Below are 21,202 nucleotides of genomic sequence, written 5' to 3' on the forward strand. Positions count from 1 at the left end.
TATATATATATATATATATATATATATATATATATAACGACGTATGTAGAATGATCCATTAATTTTTAAACGACTGGCGACCAATCAGAGGGTTCTGAAACGTCTGCACAGGACGCTGCGACGGCGATGCTACACTGCTATGGCGAGACGCTGCACGAGCCGGGACCCCTGCCGTGGAACTGCCGTTGCGGCTGAGACTGCTGTCTGCCTGTGGAAGCTGCTGGGGACGATCTTGATTCTTTGATTTACGGCGGTGGTCAGAGGTGATGGAGGCCCGACGACTGGGGCCCGCGACGTTCCGCTGCGGTGACTCGAAGTGACTGCCCTGTCGAGAGAGGACACCCGGGCTCGCCGAATTCACTCGCGACGGCGGTGGGCGGGATGGGGTTCGCGCGAGGGCCTGCCGCGGGGAGGCTGAGGGCGAGGGCAACACGCCCCTCACGCCGGAACCGTTCCGCTGATCCATTAATTGTGCCTGCGAGGGCCACCGGCTGGGGGTGGAGGAGGAGCGGCCGACGGGGACAGGGCTCAGGCTCTGTTTGGCAGGTTTGGAGAAGCTCCCACAGCTGCTGGGAGTCTGCCGTTCAGACTGCGGCGTCTTGCGTTCACTGCGGGTGCGACGACGGCAGATCTCCGCCTCTTGATCCGCCGTCGTCGAGGCGAGGGCGTCGATCTTCTCCCGCAGCTCCGACTGCGCCCTCCGTGCCTGTGGCTCCGTACAACAGTAGAATACAAGCAGCAGCACCAGACACAAAACTAGAAGGCAGACGCATGCGACAATGGGGCCCGCGGCGGGGATATCACCAAACTGGTGTACCTTCTCCCACGCGGTTGTGCCAGCAGCGCTGAGCCGGTCGAAGTTGGTCGACTGCTCTGCGGTCGGGGTGGTGATGCGGTGCTCAACGAAACTTAATGCGGGCTGGCGACGACGGGTAAAGCGCCACTCGCCGGTCGCGTCCACCGCGAGCGCCGCGCCGTCCACGGGACTACTCCCCCCCGTCGGCCACGCCGGCCAGGCGGTGCAGTTCGAGTTGTTCTGCAAGTACTTCGCACTGAAGTTGGTGTAAAACCCATTCACCGGCCGGGCGCCGTCCCAGAAGATCAACTGGGGGTCTAACTCAAGCACCGGCAGACGATCTGCGAGGGAGGGTGGATAGCGCCAGTATAACACGCAGCACAGGGGGTTGGGCGCGACGCAGTCAGCGGCGATGCCGGCGTGTAGCAGCGACTTCACACACCCAGCACCGCTATAAATAGCGACGTTAGGGTCTCCGCCTGCGTTGTAGGTGCATTCCTCAAAGATGCTCGTGACGCCGCCGCCGAGGGTCTGCAGGGTGGAGTGATTAAAGAGGTCCTGCAGCATGCGGCTCATGTCTTCGGTGAACACGTAGGGGTAGTTGTAGGAGGCGTCGTCCAGCATAGCCTCGTACTCACTCTGCACGTTGCGGCGCGCCTCGTAGGTGAACTGCTGACCGGCGCGTTGCTTCATAATAGATAGGGGAGAGGCTTCTGCGGTGAGAGCTGACAGTAGCGCTACGCAGGCCACGAGGACAAACACGAACCGGAGCGTCCGTAGGCGCACTGCGATGAACAGCTTCATTTGTGCTCTCTCTCTATCTCTAACTGTGCGTGTGTATGTGTGTCGGTGCTCGTGAGTGGGGACGAGGGAGTTTCCTGCAACGCACAGCCTAGTGTAGCGTGATAAATAAAAGCAACTCTGAAAAAAAAAGGAAAAATAAAAAGAGAGAAAGGTAAAAACAGCAAACAAACAGAGAAGAGGAAGAATGAAAGGAGTTATTATGAGATGAGGATGACGTTACGTGCGTTTTTTTGTGTTGTGGTTGACTGAGGCGTATAGGCAGGGTGTGGGTGAGATGGAGCGGGAGGGGGGCAGGGAATCGAAGGAGGGGTGGAGGATTCAACGTGGAAAGAAGAAGAGGCGAACGGTGGAGAGAGGGGGAGAGGGAAAAGAAGTTTGCCTCCATTTTGCAGCGCCTCCCACTAGGGGGTATTAAATAAGTTTTTTTTTTGGACTTTCTCCTTTTGACGTTTGCTGTTTTGGCGAAGACGACACGCCGACTTTGGTGTTGTAAGTGGTGATGTTAGAGCAAAATAGCAGACGACGCTTGAGCTTCAAGGAATAATAATGGTAATAATAAAGAAGCTATTACGCTTTTTTTAAAAAAAAGAGAAAATGGAAACTCTAACGTGCTGTTTGTGTCACACACGAATCAGGCTGCTGCTGGTGGTGGTGCTACTGCTGTTGTGGCGGACCTTGTCGTTGCGACAGCTCCCACTCGAGCTCTACTTGGCGCCTCAGGGATGCCTCCACCATTCCCTGCAAGGGCAGCACCACCTGCTCCTGCAGCTCCGTGAATCGATCACGCTCGTGCCGCAAGGCGTCGGCGAGCATCTGCACCTGCCACTCCAGTCGCTCGGCTCGCCGCTGCATGGCGAGGGCATCTTTGCTTCCGTCCTGCGCCACCGTCGCTGTTGCGGCTTCATTCGCGTGTAGCCTACCGTCGTTCCGCGTCGGTCGGTCGCCGAAAGGTGTTATCGGTGCGGGCGTAATCCAATGCGAAGGCTGCTGCTCCGCATGGGAACCGCCATCAGGAAGGAAGGAAATTTCGGGAGAGTCCACCGTGTGTGCGACAGACGTCTGCAGATGCGGCTCGACCGTGGCGTCATGCGTATTACGGAAATCTTCTTCTGGAAACATTAAAAGGCCGGCGTGAGACGCCTGCGTCGATGATTCCTTTTCCTTCGCCGCTGCGGTTGTTGCCGTGATTTGCAACGGCGCTGACGCTGCTGAGTCCGCCAACGCGTGCTCTCGTCGTCGCCGCTGCTGAAGAATGGATTCGGCGCGGGAACGATAGGGGGTGCTGAGGTAGTCGTGCAGGGCGTACAGCTTTGCTTCCAGCTCGTCCACCGTGAGAGAGGCAGGCGGATTTGCGATGGACATCGCTTTTCCTTCTCTATTAAATATATCTCCCTGTGATGAACCTTGAAACGATAACGGATGTATGGAGGGGGAGAGAAGGAAAAACGTTAGGCTTTGGATGGACGTGCTCTCTATGGGTACTTGGCGGCGGAAAGGACAGTTGGACGTCGCGGGGCTGCGGCGTGCTGGGTAGTGTCAAGGCCACAGTAATGCACCGCCGTGTACGCTGATGAAGGGAGACGAAGAAAAATGAAATCCGAACAGCAACGTACAAAGCAGACAAAGAAGGTATTAAAGGTGGAAGCGAGATGGTATGTGTGCGTAAAGGAGCCGCCGTTGTCTTTCTCTCTCTCGTTCTCGAGACAGCCCTCTCTCTCCCTCGCAAAAAGGCAGACGATTTTATTCGCATGCGTTGGCATGCACGTGAGCGGGAAAACAACAATACTAGTTACGCCGCCCTTCCACGTGCGATCACAGCACTGCTGCAGAGTACACGGCCGTACTTTTTACGGGAAACACGAAGGCAGCAGCTGCAACAACTAAAGAGAACGAAGACGCTGCTGTGCTCAGCAGAGACGCCCATTTCTAGCCAGCCACATGTACTCCCGCCATCCGGCAGGAAGCACACACACACACACGTTAAGTAAGAGTCCAAATGAATAGTTTTTGCTGTTACGGCGCCAGCTGACGCATAGAAAAGTTAAAGGTTAGAAAGAAGAACTGTTATTCGCGTAGACTCGTCGTCTATAATAATCTAAATCAGCGGGAAACAGAAACGCCATCGTGAAAGTGAAAGCGTCGTACACCCCACTTAGAAAGAAAGAAAACAAAAGAGTTAATTACCACCCATCCGCACCACGCAGCAGCTACCGCCATCTTTTTCCCCGTATGTCGCCTTAAACAGAAAGAAAAAAGGATTGTCGCTCCCTTTGCATTCTCTGTCTTACTTCGCAGCTCCGTCGGCGCCCGGCAAGGCGCGGCTGTGGTACTTGCGCTTGTAGCCCTGCGCCTTGCTGCGGTCAAAGAACTTCACCTTCTCCGCGTCCTCCAGGTGCTGACGGACCATGTGCAGGCCGGCCACGCTGTAGTCCATGCGGCTCACGCTCTCGTCGAGCCCTTCCGCGATGCGGCGACGGAGCGTGGCCAGACGGCGAGCCCCCCGCACCTCCGACACCTCCCCGCGAATGGCAGCCGCTCGCAGGCCCTGCGTCGCGCCCGACTCCGCCGGCATCAGGACAAGCGCCAAGACCATCTTCGAGGCCGTCTCGTAGTTCAGCACCGCCTTCTCCGTCAGCATCGACTCCAGCGCCGTCAGGAGGGCATCGACGTGGACGCTGGTCAGCGAGAGCAGCGTGTAGCGGAGTTCACTCGGGCGAATCGTCTCGATCACCGACCACAAATACTCCCAGATGGACAGGTTCAACAGCATCGGGTGCCGCGGCGTGGCCTCGTCGTTGTGCTGCAGGCGCTGCTGTTCCACGCTGACAATGTCGAGCGCCTCCATCAGGCGCTCTGCCGCCTCGGCGGTGGAGGCGGTCTGCTGACCTGCGATGCCGACCTCGGCTCCTCCGTTGGTGCTGTCCGCGCTGTCCAGCTTCTGCAGGGCAGCCCGCTTCGCCGCCTCCTCGTCCATCGCCTCCTGCGCCATGCGCTCCTCCTCCTCCTGCGGGAAAACGATGTCTTGTGTGCGCAGGAAGCACCGCACGCAGCGGTCAACGCCGGCGGTGGCGATGCACGTGCCGTTGGCGGTGGCCGCCACCGCCCAGACGCCGCGCTGATGCTGCCGGAAGAGCTGAATCATCGTCCAGTTGTCGCCGTCCCACTGCTTCACCGCGCCGTCCATCGACACGGTGAAGACGTAGTGGGTGTCCTCGAGGAACTCGACGTGGGTGACGTAGTCGTCGTGGGCGTGGATGGCGCGGTGGCAGTCACCGAAGTCGGTGCCCCAGAAGCGCAGGGACTTGTCCATGCCGACGGAGGCGACCAGCGTGCCATCCGTCGAGAAGGACAGCGAGGTCGGCGGCAGCTTGTGCCCGAAGAGCGAGAGGTAGGGCTTCATTGAATCCGCAAAGAAGAGCTGGATATTGTTGTTTTGCAGCCCAACGCCAAAGAAGCGGCCGTCAGGGCTGAAGGCGGCGCAGAGCGGCGTCTCGGTGAGTTCGATCTCCTGCTCCTGGACAAGGGTGGCCGCACCCACCGCATTCTCTTCCGCTTGTTCCTCCTCGTCTCCGCCGCTCTTCTTTCCTGCGTTCGCCTTTGCAGCCTTTTCTTGGGAGAGCCCAACCGACCACAACAGCAGCCGGCGATCCGCGCCGAGGGTCACAAAACCGGCGCGATCAGGCTTGCGTGCAACGTGCTTGACGCCACCCACGTGTATCGCCGGCTCACGCAGCAGCACCGCGGAGGAGGCAACGTCTATCAGCAAGACAGACCCGTCCTGCTGACCCACGCAGCACAGCAGAGAGGAGATGGCCGACATGCACGTCGCCTCCTCCACCTCGACGCTGCCGATGCTGTTCAGCGACCCTTTGAAGTCCACGCGGCCAACGTTCGCCTCCCTCGCGTCGTAGAAATCGTGGTGGTCGAGGTGGTCGCTGTCCAGCTGATCATCCTTCACCGCGACGGACCACATCATGACCTTCTCTTTGCTCATCGAGAGCAGCGCCGTGTCCGTGTCGACGAAGGCGAGGGCACGGATGTCGCTGTGGTGTCCCTTCCATTCAAAGGTGTGCCGCGGCTTCAGGTCCGTCAGCGTCTGCCCTGCAGCCCCCTCCCGCTCGCTCGTCGTCAGCGTCGTCGTCAACGTCTCCATCGTGTTGTTGTTGTACATGACGGCGATGTGCAACGTGTCGGCCCCACTCAGCTGCTCGCGCGCCGCCGGCGGGATGAAGTGCACGCTGCGGACTTTCTGAGACAGGAAGAAGGTGCGCAGAAGCACCACTTCTTCCGCGGCGGTGGCCTGCGCCGGAGGTCCTGCGCCGGCTTTCCGTTGCGCTGCTGCGTCGCCCTCGTCGACTTCGCCGTCGCTGACCTCCGCCTCGTCATCGCCCGCGGCGGTGTCCTTCGTGGACGTGTTGGTTTTCTTCTTGCTGCCATGCGGCGCCTCCGCCTCGCCTTCTTCCGCTTCTGCCTCGGCCGGGCCACGCCGTCGCTTGCGCTTGCGGCTCACCTTCTTCTTCACATCCTCCGCGGTCAAGACGCGAAAGACCTCCACCGTGCGGCTGGTACAGCCGACTATGTACGCCCCGTCGTGCGAGAAGGAGAGGGCGGTGATGGGCTTGTGGTACTTGCGCGGCACCACGCCGTGGTCCACGATGGCGCCCTCCTCGTACCGCTGCGCCGTGGATGCGACGGCGTTACTGCTGACTCCGCTGACTGCTGCCGCCTCGCCCAGCAGGAGCGGCTCCGTGTTGTACACTTTCAGGTAGTTCTCACGGAGGCCGCAATACAGCCGCCTCCCTTGCGAGTCCGCCACCATGGCGGTGACCTGCGTGTCGGAGGCGATGACAGTGTAGAGGCACTGACGCAGGGTGAGGTCCCACGTCTTGACGAGGCCATCCGCTGACCCACTCAGCAGCAGCGTGCGATCACGCGACACAACACCGCCGTTCGTGCCGCGACTCGTATTCAGCATCGACGACTCAGCCGCCGGGGCAGCACCAGCGGCGCTGGAAGGCACCACCGAGAGCGCCACTACCCCACCGCGGTGCCCCCGCAGGCGGAAGGACGCCTCCTGACTCACCAAATCCCACACCGTGATGTCCGTGTCCTGTCCGCCAGAGCAGAGCGTGGCACGGGCGGCGTCCACCGCAACGGCCAGCACCTGCGTGTCCACGCGATGACCCAGCGCGTAGAAGCGGCAGACGGGCAGACCGTAGTTGTTCGCCGCGCTGCACGAGAAGGCCGCCACGTAGCCGTTGGCGTACCCCACAAACAGCCACCATCCGGTTTGGAAGGAGGCCTGCGTGCCAGGGGCAACGCCACTGTCGGTGATAATGTTGCTGCCCGTCGTACTCCTCCGATCCGCATGCGGCAGGTGGTGACTGCTGGTCGAGGAGGTCTCCAGCGGGACAACGTGCAACGTCGTCACTTCCACCGGCATCTTCGCCTCCGCCGGAATTAGTGTGTGCAGCAGTTCGCCGCTGCGCACCGAGTAGACGCGGACAGCCTCCAAGGACGGGACGAAGACGACGGCGGCAGCGGCGGACACCAACGGACCGACAGGGCGACTTCGGTTGTTGTTGCTGCTGCCGTTGTTCACGCGTCCATGAAGGGGAGCCCCATTATAACTTCTGCTGGTACTGCTGTTCTGTGCAGTGCTATAGCGAGGTGGTACGACAGCGGCGCCCATCGCGAGAGCCGCGCTGCTGACCACGGCGCCACCCTGTGGACCGACCACGTAGCGAAGGTAAGTCTTCTCCACCATCACTGAAGCGCTAACTAACAACTGAAAGAGAGAAAAGAAAAAAGAAAAGACAGCACAAAGTTGCTATGTGCGTGTGCGGATACTCGAGGCGAAACTTCGGTGCTCCACCCACTTCCACTGCATCGTATCGACAAACGGAAGATGAGGTGAGAGAGGGAGAGAGGTCGGTGGGAGAGGAGGGACGGTAGGCAGCGTTTAAGGGAAAGAGAATGAGGACAGGAACGAACAGAAAATGGGGGAGGGGAGATGGCCCAGAAGCTCAAATGACTGAGAAGAGGAACACACAGCAGCAGCCACATGCACTCCTGCTTCTTTTCCGTTTTTCCAGGCAGAGCGAGACGAAGAACGCGAACTCGCATCTCCAATCTTTCACGTCGCTGAAAGCGAAGAAACGTACATAATTCGAGTACGCGGCTCTCACTCTTACATTCCTGCTACCCCGGAGTCGCCTTCGTAGCAGCGTCACTCATATACACATGCATATACCGTTCTTTGATCTGTCGATCACGTCGGGTGAAGTGTGCCGATTCTGTGAAATGCTCAACGTTGAGCTCATATCAAACAGCAACAAACAACAACAACACAAGCGAAACACCTCTTGCATTACATAACCCCGCCGAGTTTGTTCTCCACCATCCATTGCCCCTTCTCAAACATGATACCCCGCACCCTGGAGCTCGTCTGTCGCGAGGTCACCTCAAACTCGTACCGTACCTTGCGCCGGAAAAAGCTTTTATCGGTCACGACAAGGGTCCTCTCAGCTGCCTTCAGGAGACGGCGGTAGAGCTGGCACGCCTGCTCCGGTGTGGGCTCGATGGGCGGCAGGTACTGACTCGCTGCAATGCGTTGCTGCTCCAACTCCATCCGACGCCGGTTGGCACGGGTGTAGTCCGGTGCGCCGTCTTTCCACCACTTGCGGCCGTTGGCCAACATCAGCGGTGTGCGCCGCAGCTGAAGCTGCACGTGCGAGCTGGTAAGTGCCATTTTAAAATCATACTAGTGATAAAAGCTAATGGAAGCCTAGGACAGGGCACTACGTTTGGCTTTGAAATGATAAAGATGGCAAAGTGCTAGACGACTCTCACGCGCCCAATCCCTTTCTTTTAAATACAAAATATGAGTTCAGCGACTAAGAGAGAAAGAAAAGAAGGGGCGACGAGCCAAGGAGGAGGAGAGGGAGGTGAACGCAGCCGTCTGCAATCAGCAGCGTGAAATCATCGATGAACGTGGGCGTCAGTAGACGACACCGAATAGTCCATTTGCAACGGTCGTTGTTATCGAGTAATTATCTTTTCTAACGACAAAAATGCGAAGGCCTGTTGTAGTACACGAAGTAGGGGGAAAAACCCTCACAGAAGATGTGACTCGAAAGAAAAAAAAGGTCTGACAAACACAAAGGTGATCGCTTCAGAACTCTTGCACATCATCGGCCCACGTCACGTAGCGCCTGCGACGGGGCTTTGGCAGACGATCAGGAAGCGCTTCCTTTTCCTCGGATGCGCTGTGCAATGACTGCGTATAATAAGAAAAGGCGCGAGCGTCACCCGCGGAGCTGCTTTCATCGGCCCCGTTGTCACGTGCAAGGGCGATTGCCGAGGCAACGGCGGACGCCACGTCGTGCTCTGCCTCTGCCTTGTGCTCCCTCGTAAGCGTCGCTCGACTTCCGGCGCCGTCCGCTCCAGAGGAAAGAGAAGCGTGAACGCTTTTCTTGAGAAAAAGCATGGCGCTTCGTTTGCTTCCCAGCTCCCTCGCGATCTTCATTTTCGGCGGCGCGCTGTGCCGGATCGACCCGCCTCCGCGAGGGCAGGGCCGACTCGTGCGGCACCGCGCGGGGCCTGGCTTCGCAGAGTCGCACGTAGCGTCTGCCTTTTCCTTCTCCTCCTTACCTCCATCGCCGCCGTTCAACGGGACGTACCACCAACCGCGTGGCGCGACGGACGATGACGCAGCAGCCACTGCCGGCGGAGGTACCGCTGGATCGACTCGCCGGCTCGGCGTGCCGCCAAGGTCCGCCGTCGCAAAGTCGGCGCTGCGGGAGCTCTTCTCAACGACAATGGAGTTCGGCAAAGCAGGCGCTTTCTCCGTCGTGTCGGGCAGCTGATTGACATCGCGCGCACGCAGCGGGGTGTCGTCGCCCTCACTCGTGCACAGGGAGATCGATACAACAGGGACGCCCTTTGTTTGGCTGAACTTGGTCTGGACAGGGCGAGTCCCCACCGTTAATAGCGGTGGCGTTAAACGGCAAGACGAAAAGGGCGGTGGTGGTGACTGCTGTTGCTGCCTGCGCCCTCGATGCGCTGATAAAGGAGAGGCGCTGTTGTTGCTATCCTTCCGTGTTCGTGACATGGCAGGCGCAGCGCGACGCGACGGCTGCGACAGCACTGGCTGGAGGAGAGGCCTTCGCTTCTCGCGGTTCTCCTTCGAGTCATCGTCGGCGTTTTCCTCCTCTTGAAGAAGGAAAGCGCGGTGAGCCTTCGCGGCCTCGACAACCGTCGATACTTGGCGCTGCGCAGTCGAAGTCGGACGGGAGGATGGAGTGAACGGAGTCTTGGCAACTGATGAGACAAGGGCGGTCGGTGTGTTGGACAGCACGTGTCGCGTCGTCTTCGCCGGTGCACTGCCGGATGGACTGCAAGACTGCCTCGTTGGTTGCTCGTCGCGAAAGGCATCCCGGTAGAGGTCACGCAACACGCACTCCGGCAACATGACGGTGCTCCAGCGCACCTGCCACTCCTGCTGCTCCAGCGCCCAGCTCTCATCCAGGAAACGTCGCTGCCGCGCTTCTTCGTTCGAGACCACGATGCGTGCACCACAGCGCAGGTGTTCCGTGTGCATGTGACTTCGCAAGCGACCTTCCGAGTGCTGTAGGGCGTCTCTCGCCCGCTCCTCGCTGCTGGACAGCATCTTCACGAACTGCACGAGTTGTGACGCTTCGAGGGCGGCGGTCTGCGCTGCTGGCGGTGCAGACAACAACGCTGCGACAGGGACGCATTCATCCTTGTGAAGCTGCTGCACCTCACAAAAGAAGATGTTCGCCGAATTGCTTCTCTGTTGTGCCACCTGTAGCGTTTGCAGGCGCTGGGCGCGTCCCTGTTCTTGTTGCACGAGTTCCTGCCAATCTCGTCCTTCGCCTTCCTCGTGCGCACGTCGTCCGACGCACTCCAGCAAGCTCGTCAGCCACAAGACTTCGGACAGCGCCATCCGCCGCAGCAACGCGCGCTCATGTGCTTCGAGGTCAAATAAATGGCGCTGCCCGAGGGAGAGAGACGGAGAAGCTGGAGGAGGCAACTCGGGGGACGCGGAACAGGATGTTGAGGCGGACAACAATTCTGCCGATGCAGACGCGAGGGACAGCGGAGGTGCCGCTACGCTTTCGTCCACAACGGAATCGTTAGCGGAGACGAGAAAAGACGTCTCAGCAGCCAAGTCTCGCACCGGTGTGGCACTCTCTGAGAGGCTGCCTGTGCATACGGAGCTCACGGATGCACGTGCGTCGGGCACAGCTGCCGGAGTGGATGCTGCTTCTGAGGAGTCGATGGAAGAAACGGAGGCGTCCTCCACCGCACTCCAGTGCAACAGAACGCAGCTTTCTTCGTCTTCTTGTTCTTCCGCTCCTATTACGTTGGCGAGGTTTGGTGCCGTCTCACGCTGACATACGTTGTCCGTCAGGCGAGCTGCTCCATCAAGCTTGCGGCTATCCATTCGCTCATCATGGAACTGTTGCTGCTGTCGTCGTCGTTGGTGCCCCCTCTGCCAGCGCCGATGCAGAGCTGCGGCCGCCACCTGCCGATGTCGCTCGCGGGTTTGCTGCTGTGCGAGACGCGCACGCAGAAAGGCATGTAGAGTCGTTGTGGCCGCTGCTCGCACGACTTCGTTTTCTCCCCTTCCTTTGGCTTTTGAGGTCGACGTTTCCGTGAACTGCTGTGAAGTGGGCACCTGCGTGTCGCTGGCGATCCCCGCAGAGGTGCTCCGAAGCACGTGGTGGAGTTGGTGGACGGTCTGCCAGTCTCGCGCAAAGAGCATGTTGCGTCGACTGGAGTAAAACAACGTGCCACGGGTTGACACGGATGGTGAAGTACCGTCGTCCTCCCTCGTGCCACCGACATCGACATCCCCTTCCCCATCTTCCAGATCCACGTCCGTCAGCTTCAGCATCATCCACAGCCCCAGCAGCAGACAGCGTCCTAGCAAACCCAATACAGGAGTAACAGCCGCCGCTGTTCCTGTGCTGTCGACCACAACGGAGGAAGAGCTATTGGTAGCGCCAACGTACGCATCTTTAACAGTACGCTCCTCTGCACGCACGGCGTTAATTCTCGCGTAACACACGATGGCGGGGTCCACAGTGCTGCATCCTTGGAAGCGTCGCGCACCTTCGCTATGCTCATTGTCGCCAATGGTGGTGCTCGCACTCGTAGAGGGAAGAACGCCGTAGCGCCGCGCCAGTGCCCAGCATCGATAGGACTGACGGAACACGTCTTCGAAGTCGATCGCGTACCAGCTGAGCAATGCTGCCACTGGACTGCGTACGACACACATGCCCAAACGACTCGACTGCGGCCGGGCAGCTTGCGGAGGCGAGACGAGACGGCTGTGGAGTGACGCTCCAAGGTGCAGCCGGCACACCACCACGCCATGATGATGACGATGATGGGCCGTGTGGGTGAAGAGTTCATGTGAAAGGACAGCGACGACGCGTGGACACTTCATCTTTTGAGAGGTAGAGTTGATCTCTGGCGAGACACCTTCGCCTGCGACGCACTCCCACAGTCGGTCGAGCAGGCCACGTAAGTGTGTGGCACTCGTGTGAGACGACGGCACGGCTGCACGTCCGTATTCCCCGTTTGACAGAGTCGGTAACGTGTAAAGGCAGGGGGTGAATCCGCTGTTGCCCTGCGCGGGTGCGACAGCACTTCGGAACAGAAGATGTGTCTCTTTCAACTCAATCGCCAAAGGCGATGGCGGTGCGGCCGTCAACAACGTCGACGGCATCCACTGAACAACAAGAGACAGCATCTTCGTCGTGATCCACTGGCAGACACCTCGCAGTCGCGCTTGCATAGGTGCAGCGTACTGGCTTTGAGACATGCCATCGCCGCTGCTGCTGCTACCATCCTCATCTGACGCAAACGGGGTGAGCAGAATGGCTTGCACCTGTGTTTGAATCTGCATTACATCTTCACTTGTACTCACCGCGAGGCCCACAAAGGTGAACCAAACGCACAGGTATCGATTAAGAACATGAGGGTCGTGAAGGCGGAGCGGCGTGAGCGGCGAGGCCCAGTACGCTTCCTGCAGCAGCGCCTCCGTGAGCACTGCGAGCAGCGCACAAAGCAGCTGCTCGGCCGCTTGCTGCTCGTCTGTTGCCGCAAGGCGCTTCGTAACGTCGTTGAAAAACAGACGCCTCGCTCGTTGGGCGTACGCGTGCAGACGTCGATACACGGAAGATGCGTCACTGCACACGGAGTACTCGTCGATTGCCCCTTGACGCAAGCCCTCGCTGCCATCACCGGCGCCTTCGCTCGCGTCTACACAGGCTGTCCAGTAGTGCCACAGATACTCGAAGCGCGTGGCGTGAAGCGCCGTGCTCGACGACGGTGGTGTGCCCCGCGACGCTGGAAACGTTGCTGGCGAGCTACCGCCTTGCGCATTAGTATCCGCCTCCATGCGAGGACCTTCCACCCAAGACCAATGCAGATTGACAGGAGATGCGGCCCCTGCAGACGGAGGGTCGGTGCTGCTAGGGCGGACGTGTGCACCGGGCGATGATGTCATGGTCAGCCCGAGACTCCGCGAAGACAGCATGGACAGTGGAAGCAACTTCGAAACGACGCAGTGGAGGTGCTCGCCCACACGGACAAGATCCAGCTCTGCCCTGCTCTCCACCTTGGCGTCGTCGTCGCCGTGGACGCCTGCGCAGACTGCGTCGCCTGTGTGCGCCGTGACGGCCAGTCTCAGCGCTTCCATCAACAGCTGATGCCGCTTCAACACCACTTCGTTCTCATCTTCACTGCGACCACGTGCTCTTCCTTCACCGCCCTTATCGTGACACACAACATCAAACACATGGCATCGCAGACGTGGGCAGCGGTGCACAAAGACCGGGTGATGCGCGAGGGGTAAATACGTAGGAGATGGAAAGAAAGCGGTGTTCGTCGGATAAGAGTAAAAGGCGTGCATCTCAGCCGGCGAGACGTCATCCGAGAAGGCGAGCGCATCGGCTGCTGCCGCTGCGCTGCCGTGACACTGGCGCTGCTCCTTGGCCAACAAAGCCAGCTCGACGACGCTTCTGTCATGGTGAAGACCTTGTGGAGTTGAAAAAGCTGGTTGCTGCGATTGTTGCTGACGAATTGGTAAGAAGCGGTAGACAAGCGTGTAGTTGAGGGAGATGAGCCGTGGCACTGGTCGTAGCGGTGGCGGAGGAGACAAGGGAGACGATGCGCTGTGGTGAGGGGCTTCACGTTGGCCGTGGATGTTCTTGCGGACGCTGACAGCACCATCTGCCTTGTCTGCCATCCCATCACGACGGAGACCAGAATCCCCCCGAAATACGCCTTCAATGTATCAGAAAGAACTCAGTTAGTCGTATTATTATGAATGAGGAGAAAATATGTGTCTATCGGCTGTGTACGGTGCTGCAGTCGTCGCGGGCATCTCTATGTAGGTGGTGTGCGTAGCCCGGACGAATAGCTGTAGGAGTCTATAGTGTTGCGATGGAAAAGCCTCCAAAACAACAACAACCAAAATAGGGTGGAGGGTTATATGTGTAAAGTGGTGCTCAGCGTACGCGTCTTGCGACCTGCACGAGTCCAATAATAATAATAATGAAGAATTACGAGAAGAGATTTGGAGGAAGGGAGAGGTAGGGGGGGGGGGGAGGCACGTCAACTCCGTAGTGTCGAAGCGTAATGGGCAGCAGAACAACAACAAGTAAGAGTGACTGCCGAGATCGTAATCCCCCGTTGGCGCATCGTAGCAAACGGCGGCGCCGTCCGCTTCGACGAAGAAAACATTCCCAAAAACAACAAACTGCAAAAAGGCATTTTCGTGGGGATTCACGCCTTTGCGAAGACGCAGATTTGATCCATGTCTGTTACTCGAAGTCACGTGTGCAGGCGCACGCGTGTAAGCCGTCTCTTCTTCTCCTTCGATGCTTAACTTCCCATTATCAGCTGGGCCGCGTCCACCGCGTGCGGTTGTTCGCGTTCCGCCCCTCAAACACCCCCTTCCACTTCTTTCCGGTCTCCCTCTCCGCCGGTCGCAGCCCGCAGCGCTCCTTTGCAGCACGATCGTACAGCAGCACGTTCACCGTCGCCGCGAGGTTCATACTGCCGGCGGTCGGCATGAAGACAACGTCGTCCACGTCGCGCGCGAGATGGTGGGCGGCGAGGGTGCCGTCCTCCGCGCCAAACACGTAGAACACCATCGGCACACAGCCCTCCGCCGCCGCCGCCGCCGAGTCGGTTAATGTAGCGGACTCTTGACGCGCAGCGGCTGTATCTCGAATAGACTTTGCCGAGGAAGAAGACGATGACACATCACCACTCTCTGTATAATTGAACGGATGCTCAAAAGCAGGAAGAAGAGTGGCACCCTCCACCAGCTCCACCGCCACTACTCGCACAGGGGAGGACGACGGCGGCGCTGTCGCAGACGCATCATGTCCAAACTCGCTCCGTAGCACGTCAAAGAGGCCATCGAGGGTGGGAAGGCAGAGCTGCGGAATGTCGCGACTGGCGTGTGTCGGGTCCGTGCGCAGCGTGCCGGCGAAGTCGGTGTGCCCCAACGCCTTCTGCAGGCGCGTGCCGGAGAAGATGAACGCACCGACACGCTGCAGCACTCCGTCGTCTGCGTCATCCGACCGCGGAGGCGGGGAGTCGACACCGAAAGTGGCGGTGTGCACGTCAAGTCCTGCCTTCGTTGTCGACGAGGGGGTGGCCCTTTTTCCTTCCTTCTCGTCTTGCGGCGTGCGACCCGCAGCCGTCGCAGCGGCATGAGAAGTCACCGCAGGTCCGTGAACACCATAGCATTTCATGGCCCGCAGAACGCCGCCCGCATTCGCCGGTGTCTTGGGGTTCTCCACGACAATGAAGAGCAGTGGCACAGGGGCACGAGCGGTACCGCGGCCGCTGTCGTTGGTATTCTTACTATCGAGGAGAGCAGCGCGCTGACACTGCCGGAGAAGGGCGATGACGGCTGCACGCGCAGATGCGGCCTCGTTCACCTCGACATCCTGCTCGCCTCCTTCCCGAAGAGACAAAGACACTTCACTGTTGTCCTTGTGACAAGAACGTGTTTCTCTAGCACTCGCAGTATTGCCGGCGTCTGCGCAGGCGCTGGACACAGCACGCTTGTGGTAGCGAAGGGTACCAGCCGAGCACACCGCCACCCCCGTCGCCAGGTGCGTCGTGCCGCCGGATGAGATGCCCTCCAGGTGCTCACACATCATCACGCCGCTACGAGGCTTGCCGGTGACGGCGTCGAGAGGTGGGTGCAGCAGCGCGTGACAGCGGCGGCAGCGCCAGCACGTCTGCGGATCCACCTCTAATCGTTTCCTCCGTTTAGCGTTGTTTGCTTTTGCCACTGCTGAAGAGGAGGACGGTGCGGGGGACGAGGATGCTGCCTCTGTTGTCTCGCTGGACAGTTCAGTGGAGGGAGCTGAGGATGAGGGTGGAGGGACCATGTCAAAGAACGACATCGCCCACGCGGATCTGGTACCCCAGTTCTTCTTGCTGCTGCTGCTGCTCATCCTTTCGCGATGCAGCACCGTCCCTTGCAATGGAGAAATATTTATTGTGCTGCCCTCACAACGGGAAGAGTTCCGCTTCAGCGAAGAAACGAAGTCGAGGTCCGACAACAGCGGCAGGACTGCCAAATAAGTCTCTCTCGCCTCCCAAGAAGAAGCTACGTAAGCTTCCCGCAGAGGTGGGTCTTTCGAGAACGCTAAAAAAAGAAATGCCCAAGGAAAAGAAGACCCAACAGGATTTCCGCTGAAAAGAGAAGTCGCAGCGAAGGCGGTGTCATACCGCAAAGATGGGGAGAAACAACGTCCTTTCCTTTTCTTTTCTTTTCTTGGGTATCACACACAAGCGGTGTGCAACAAACTGAGTTTATTATAGCATTGCATTTCGTTTTGAGCTTTGATGAAGAGAGAGAAAAGAATCGCGTGATGGTGGCGTGCATCGGCTTCGAAGCGCATTGATTACGTCTCAGATATCTTTTTTTTCTTCTGGAAGTTTGCGTGTCAGGTTTATTTACAAATCACTCGGCTCATGTGAAGAAACAACGGAGATCGCTAGAAGGAAGCTCCTTGTCGGGGTCTTTTGGTGTGCTGCTCCAGCATCTCCTTCTCTTATCCGCAAACCATGCCACCACAGCCACACACACACGCACGATCCCTTCCCCCCCGCCTTCAGTTGCCCTACAGCTTTCGTCCTTGCACGTAGGGCTTCGGAATCGGCATGTTGTGCATCGAGCCGCGTCCCAGGTGTTTCTGCGTACCCGCACGAACCTGTGTGGGTCGCTTGGCGTGCTGCCTACTACGCCCCCCGCCCGCAGTGCCTCGGTGTCGACGTAGACGCCGGGCAGGGGAGGAGGCAGCGGCAGCGGAAGGAGACGTGCGCCGCCGCCGAAGGCTTGAACTCGCACCACTCCCGGCAGCTGCGGCGCTTTCTTCATCTTCCAGGTCGTCGTTTTCAATTGCTGCATCCATGTTGTCTTCCTCGTCATCATCGCCGTTGTCCTCCTCCCCATCCACAAACGCATCCAGCAGCACCTTCTCGTTCTTCGTCACGAGCCGGCGCTGGTGCGACTTGGCGATGTCCAGCAGCAAGTCTGGCGCAAAAAGGTAGCGGTCCAGCTCCAAGGTGCGCAGGGCGTCGGCCTTCTCCTGCTCCACCGTCTCCTCGATCGGGGTGTAGCGCACCTGGGCAAAGCTGTCGGACGCAGCTGACGGACCGCCCTCGCCGTGTGATGACGACGACGACGACGATGATGGTTGCTGCTGTTGAAGCTTAGCGGGCAGCTCTGCAGGGGTCAGCTTTGTGAAGTAAACTCGACTGCGAAAGTCGTCCGCGTCGAAGGTCAGCTCGCTTGTGAGGTACGTCGCGAGTCGGGCGGAGGAGAGGAGCAGCTTCGGACTGCCGTACACAAGACCCGTTCGCCGCCCAAACGGGATGTGCAGGCGGTGCACAAAGGGCGAGGTTACACGGCTCATCGTACTGGGGCTGTCTTCGTCGCCTTCGGTGGTGTCGTTGCGGTTGTCATCGTCCTTTTCGTCTGCCGCCGTGCTCGCGGGGGATGCTTCGTGAAGGGGAGAGGCGGCCGTGGACGGTGCGGCGATGCCCGCGTGCTGGGCGACCTGATGAATGAAGTGAACAATGTCCTCGTGCAGCCAATTTCGAGGCACGTTGTGCAGTGCGACCCAGACGTAATCTGGAGTTGGTGAAGGGACGTCCTCTGCACCACCGCTTCCTTCTTCATTATTCGGCTTTACAGGCTCACGCCGCTCACCAGCAGGCGCCTCGCTTCCTTCGGCGGAAGAAGACACCTCCGGCTTAGTGTGTTCAGCAGCGGCGACAATTGAGGGGTCGTCCAGCAAGCTCCAGATAAGGTCAGAGGCATCTGCGGTATCCGTCATGCTCTCGTGCCTTTCGTTGCCCTCACGCGTGGTGCTGCACAGACGCCGCGGGCAGGGGCACCAGGCGGTAGCACCGTGGAGTTGAACTGCGTGCAGAGCAGAGAGCGACACGCATCGACGCACGGCGGTGACTGAGGTGTCGTGGACGCTGCGGAGAAGAGCGACACAGTCACGGGCGACGTGTGGCTGTAGTCGGTACAGCGCCACGCGCATTTTCTTCTCTCTCTCTCTCTAAATATAGAGGTGCGCGTGTGCTGTGAAAAGAAGCTTTCGTAGATAACGATGAAAAGAACAAGCAGCGATGCAAGGAAGCACAAGCGAAGCTGGTACCATAGACGGAAGGAGAAGCCGAGGGTTACATCGTCAGAGCGATTCAAGACAAGAAGCTCGACGAGCGACATTGTCGTGCACCGAGAAAGAATTGTACAAGAGGGAATCGAGCCACACACAAAAGCGTGACTCTGCTCGGGGTGGTGGTGGTGGGGTGAAGAGACATGCACGCTACGGGCTGCACCACCGCAGTTACGCAATCTCTTTTCCGTATATATATATATATATATATATATATGGTAGGGGCGTGTCTTGTATGATAGACGATCATCCCTTACGTGGGAACGCCCTCTGCCGCGCAGGCGATCCAGATAGGCCGCAGCGCCAATAAATAAGAACATCCACAACAACAAACACACACGAGAAAGAAAGTAAAAAAAGGATGATACAATAGGGGAAAATAATAATAAAAAAACGTAGTCGAGGCGAAGTCGTTTCGATGGCAGCTCCGGAGGAAATAATAAAAGACGGTGATATACAGCGTGTAGCAGTGATCTCCTGTAGGAGCGGGTGAAAGAGGATAAGGGAGACACCAGTACAGAACAGCCGCAACGAGAGACTCTACAAAAAGAAAAAAATAACCAGAGGATAATAATCAACAACAAACAGAGAAAGGGAAGCGCTTCATCGAGCCCAGAGGCCACGCAGCGTTACAGCTTTTCTCTCTCTCCCTCTTTCTCTCTGTGTTGTCAAAACACGTCCTTCTTTTCGTGTTCCCTTCCTTTTCTCCGTTTCGCTTGTCCCGCTCACCGCTGATTTCTCAAACGACGCCACGCCGAATAGACTCCGTCGCGCGATGCAGCTGCTGCGCCATCCCTTGGTCGAACAAGAGGGTCTCGCGGATTTGCGGAGCGAGCGACAGGAATGTGTTCTCAGCCGTCAAGCGCTCCTCGCCCTCTTCCTCTTCCCCGGCATACTCGTACTGCACCGCTGCCGCCGCGGCAGAAGCAGAAGGGGTGGTCCATCCATCCTCGTCCTCCTCCTCTACGCGAGGTCCACGCCCTAGCATGTGCGAGAAAAGTGAGCGAGTCAGCGTGGCACTGTTGCTGCTGCAGTTGTTGCCTCCTCTCTTCGCCACACCGGCCGGCGGAGTAAGGCCCACACGCGACGGGGAGGACGCCTGCAGCGGCGTTCCGCGAGAGCCGCCGTCGCCCGTCTCGGTGAACGACATTCCCACCCCGGCAGCCGCACGCAGCCGGGCCAGCGGCGACGGCACCCCGGGCACGGCGGCAGTCGACGACGCCACCCGTCTCGGCCGGCTATCGCCCAGTTCAAACGGCACCGGCACGGTGACGCCGCGCGTGAAGGAAGTCGAGTCGTAGTAGTGCAGCCGCTTCGCCTCCGCCGCCGCCGTGACGGCATCGCGCTCCTCCCGTGCGCCGCGCAGACGTTCGATAAATGCCGCTGCCCCGTAAACGGGCTGCGTGGGCGGCAGCAGGGACGGGACGTACTCCGCCCCGTCGGTCTCGTAGGACGCGGTCGACGTGCTCCGTCGGTGGCTGTCACGGCGGCACAGAGGAGCGTAGTGGGACGGTGATTCGGCGCGTCCGCCAGAGGACGCACGCTGCTGCTGCTGCTGCTTTCTACTTACATCCTCCACGTCCTTCCCATGGTCGCCCCCGCTGTGACTGCGGCTGCGATCGTCACCGGTGCCGCCACCGCCGAGGCGGTTGATGGACGGCTCAAAGGTGCACTCCTCGTGTTCACGCTCGAGTGCTTCATACACGGACTGCACCCGCTTCGCCTCCCGCCGCTCCTGCCACCGCGCGAGGCGGCGCACGACGGCATTCATGGGAGATGACGATGCGCTGTTGAGTAGACCTCCGCCAGACGCACGGGAGAGGCTGCGATCTGCCCTGGTGGAGCCGCCTGTTCGATGACGCGCCGCCTCGCTGCTCCCGCTGGCGGACGGTTGATGCGGCGATTGCTGCTGCTGCTGCTGCTGCTGTATGTGACGCTGCTGATGTGTCTCGGTATAGGACTGGGGAAGCTGGAAGCGCGGAGAGGAGCCGGCGAGATAGACAAGGAGGCACTCGTGGGGGATTGAGAGCTGCGTAGGTGCCGTGTGGTGCCGTTCGAGGTGTGTGCCGCAGGACCCGGCCCGGCAAGAATGCGTTCCACTAACACGTTCAGATCTTCTTCTTCCGTGGTCGCCTCGAGCGTTGCAGTCGGCGGTGGTTGCACGGATAAAGGCGCAGGGGAGGACGTCTGTGATGGACGCCGCACGCTCGCATGCTCGACAGCGTTCACGTCTTCTACCACCGCTTTACCGGAGGCAGACGGTGCACGCTCGTTGTCATCGATCGAACGCACAGGGGCGGTGGATGAAGAAGAAGGACGCGCACCGCCCAAAAGAATGCGGTCCACCGCCGCATCGAGTGCCGCGTCGTCACTGGACATCTCGTGCAAACAGCAACAACAACACAGCGGGCGAGCTTTTGAAGTCGCGGAAATTAAAAGAAAGAAAGAAGAAAAGGTCGTGTGATGTACGCCGGCCCAGGATCGTTTCACAGACGCTGCCACTCCTTTTCGTTCTCGCGTTGCGTCTGGAAGGGAGATGGCAACACACACACACAAGGGGAGCACGACGACACAAAAGTGCTTGCGTACACTCTCAGCTGATGTAAGACTGAAAGGGAGAGAGAAGAGGGGAGGGGGGAAGGGAGAACGAACAGATAGGATGGGAGAAAAGTACGCCAGTCGGAAACAATAATAATAATAATACGAATTGAGAAGCGGCTGCCAACGTCAAAGCGTAAAGCAGAGGGAGAGGAGAAAGCGGAAGGGGGGGGGGGGGCGCACACGTTCTTTCTTACGTTGATCACCTCATCATCATCGGTGGCTTCGTCACGTCTTTGACTCGATG

At 59.0% G+C, this 21,202-nt stretch overlaps 8 protein-coding genes across 9 annotated transcripts; all 8 read right to left on the reverse strand.

Moving 5' to 3' along the window:
• Nucleotides 1-58: 58 nt before the first annotated feature.
• Nucleotides 59-1,846, reverse strand: ABB37_07131 (hypothetical protein; the record flags this gene model as incomplete). The annotated part of the gene is made up of 1 exon (XM_015805657.1): nt 59-1,846. Exon 1 carries the CDS (start codon nt 1,487-1,489, stop codon nt 59-61), a length of 1,431 nt encoding a protein of 476 aa, XP_015655663.1. The 5' UTR covers nt 1,490-1,846.
• Nucleotides 1,847-2,254: 408 nt separating this feature from the next.
• Nucleotides 2,255-3,168, reverse strand: ABB37_07132 (hypothetical protein; the record flags this gene model as incomplete). The annotated part of the gene is made up of 1 exon (XM_015805658.1): nt 2,255-3,168. The coding sequence occupies exon 1, from the start codon at nt 2,960-2,962 to the stop codon at nt 2,255-2,257; it is 708 nt and encodes a 235-aa protein (XP_015655664.1). The 5' UTR covers nt 2,963-3,168.
• Nucleotides 3,169-3,884: 716 nt separating this feature from the next.
• Nucleotides 3,885-7,485, reverse strand: ABB37_07133 (hypothetical protein; the record flags this gene model as incomplete). The annotated part of the gene is made up of 1 exon (XM_015805659.1): nt 3,885-7,485. Exon 1 carries the CDS (start codon nt 7,365-7,367, stop codon nt 3,885-3,887), a length of 3,483 nt encoding a protein of 1,160 aa, XP_015655665.1. The 5' UTR covers nt 7,368-7,485.
• Nucleotides 7,486-7,970: 485 nt separating this feature from the next.
• ABB37_07134 (putative mitochondrial hypothetical protein) lies at nt 7,971-8,497 on the reverse strand (the record flags this gene model as incomplete). Its single annotated transcript, XM_015805660.1, has 1 exon — nt 7,971-8,497. Exon 1 carries the CDS (start codon nt 8,349-8,351, stop codon nt 7,971-7,973), a length of 381 nt encoding a protein of 126 aa, XP_015655666.1. The 5' UTR covers nt 8,352-8,497.
• A 277-nt stretch (nt 8,498-8,774) lies between these two features.
• Nucleotides 8,775-14,167, reverse strand: ABB37_07135 (hypothetical protein; the record flags this gene model as incomplete). The annotated part of the gene is made up of 1 exon (XM_015805661.1): nt 8,775-14,167. The coding sequence occupies exon 1, from the start codon at nt 13,881-13,883 to the stop codon at nt 8,775-8,777; it is 5,109 nt and encodes a 1,702-aa protein (XP_015655667.1). The 5' UTR covers nt 13,884-14,167.
• Nucleotides 14,168-14,535: 368 nt separating this feature from the next.
• On the reverse strand, nt 14,536-16,311 carry ABB37_07136 (hypothetical protein; the record flags this gene model as incomplete). Its single annotated transcript, XM_015805662.1, has 1 exon — nt 14,536-16,311. Exon 1 carries the CDS (start codon nt 15,814-15,816, stop codon nt 14,536-14,538), a length of 1,281 nt encoding a protein of 426 aa, XP_015655668.1. The 5' UTR covers nt 15,817-16,311.
• A 477-nt stretch (nt 16,312-16,788) lies between these two features.
• Nucleotides 16,789-18,330, reverse strand: ABB37_07137 (putative mitochondrial hypothetical protein; the record flags this gene model as incomplete). 2 transcript variants are annotated; one of them, XM_015805664.1, is made up of 1 exon in its annotated part: nt 16,789-18,330. In XM_015805664.1, the coding sequence occupies exon 1, from the start codon at nt 18,004-18,006 to the stop codon at nt 16,789-16,791; it is 1,218 nt and encodes a 405-aa protein (XP_015655670.1). In that variant the 5' UTR covers nt 18,007-18,330. The 2 variants fall into 2 exon arrangements, with proteins under 2 accessions (XP_015655670.1, XP_015655669.1); XM_015805663.1 differs by having other exon boundaries at nt 16,789-18,274.
• A 766-nt stretch (nt 18,331-19,096) lies between these two features.
• Nucleotides 19,097-20,966, reverse strand: ABB37_07138 (hypothetical protein; the record flags this gene model as incomplete). The annotated part of the gene is made up of 1 exon (XM_015805665.1): nt 19,097-20,966. Exon 1 carries the CDS (start codon nt 20,126-20,128, stop codon nt 19,097-19,099), a length of 1,032 nt encoding a protein of 343 aa, XP_015655671.1. The 5' UTR covers nt 20,129-20,966.
• Nucleotides 20,967-21,202: the final 236 nt, after the last annotated feature.

This window comes from Leptomonas pyrrhocoris (assembly GCF_001293395.1).
Source record: "Leptomonas pyrrhocoris isolate H10 chromosome Unknown, whole genome shotgun sequence".
Classification (NCBI taxonomy): Eukaryota; Euglenozoa; class Kinetoplastea; order Trypanosomatida; family Trypanosomatidae; genus Leptomonas; species Leptomonas pyrrhocoris.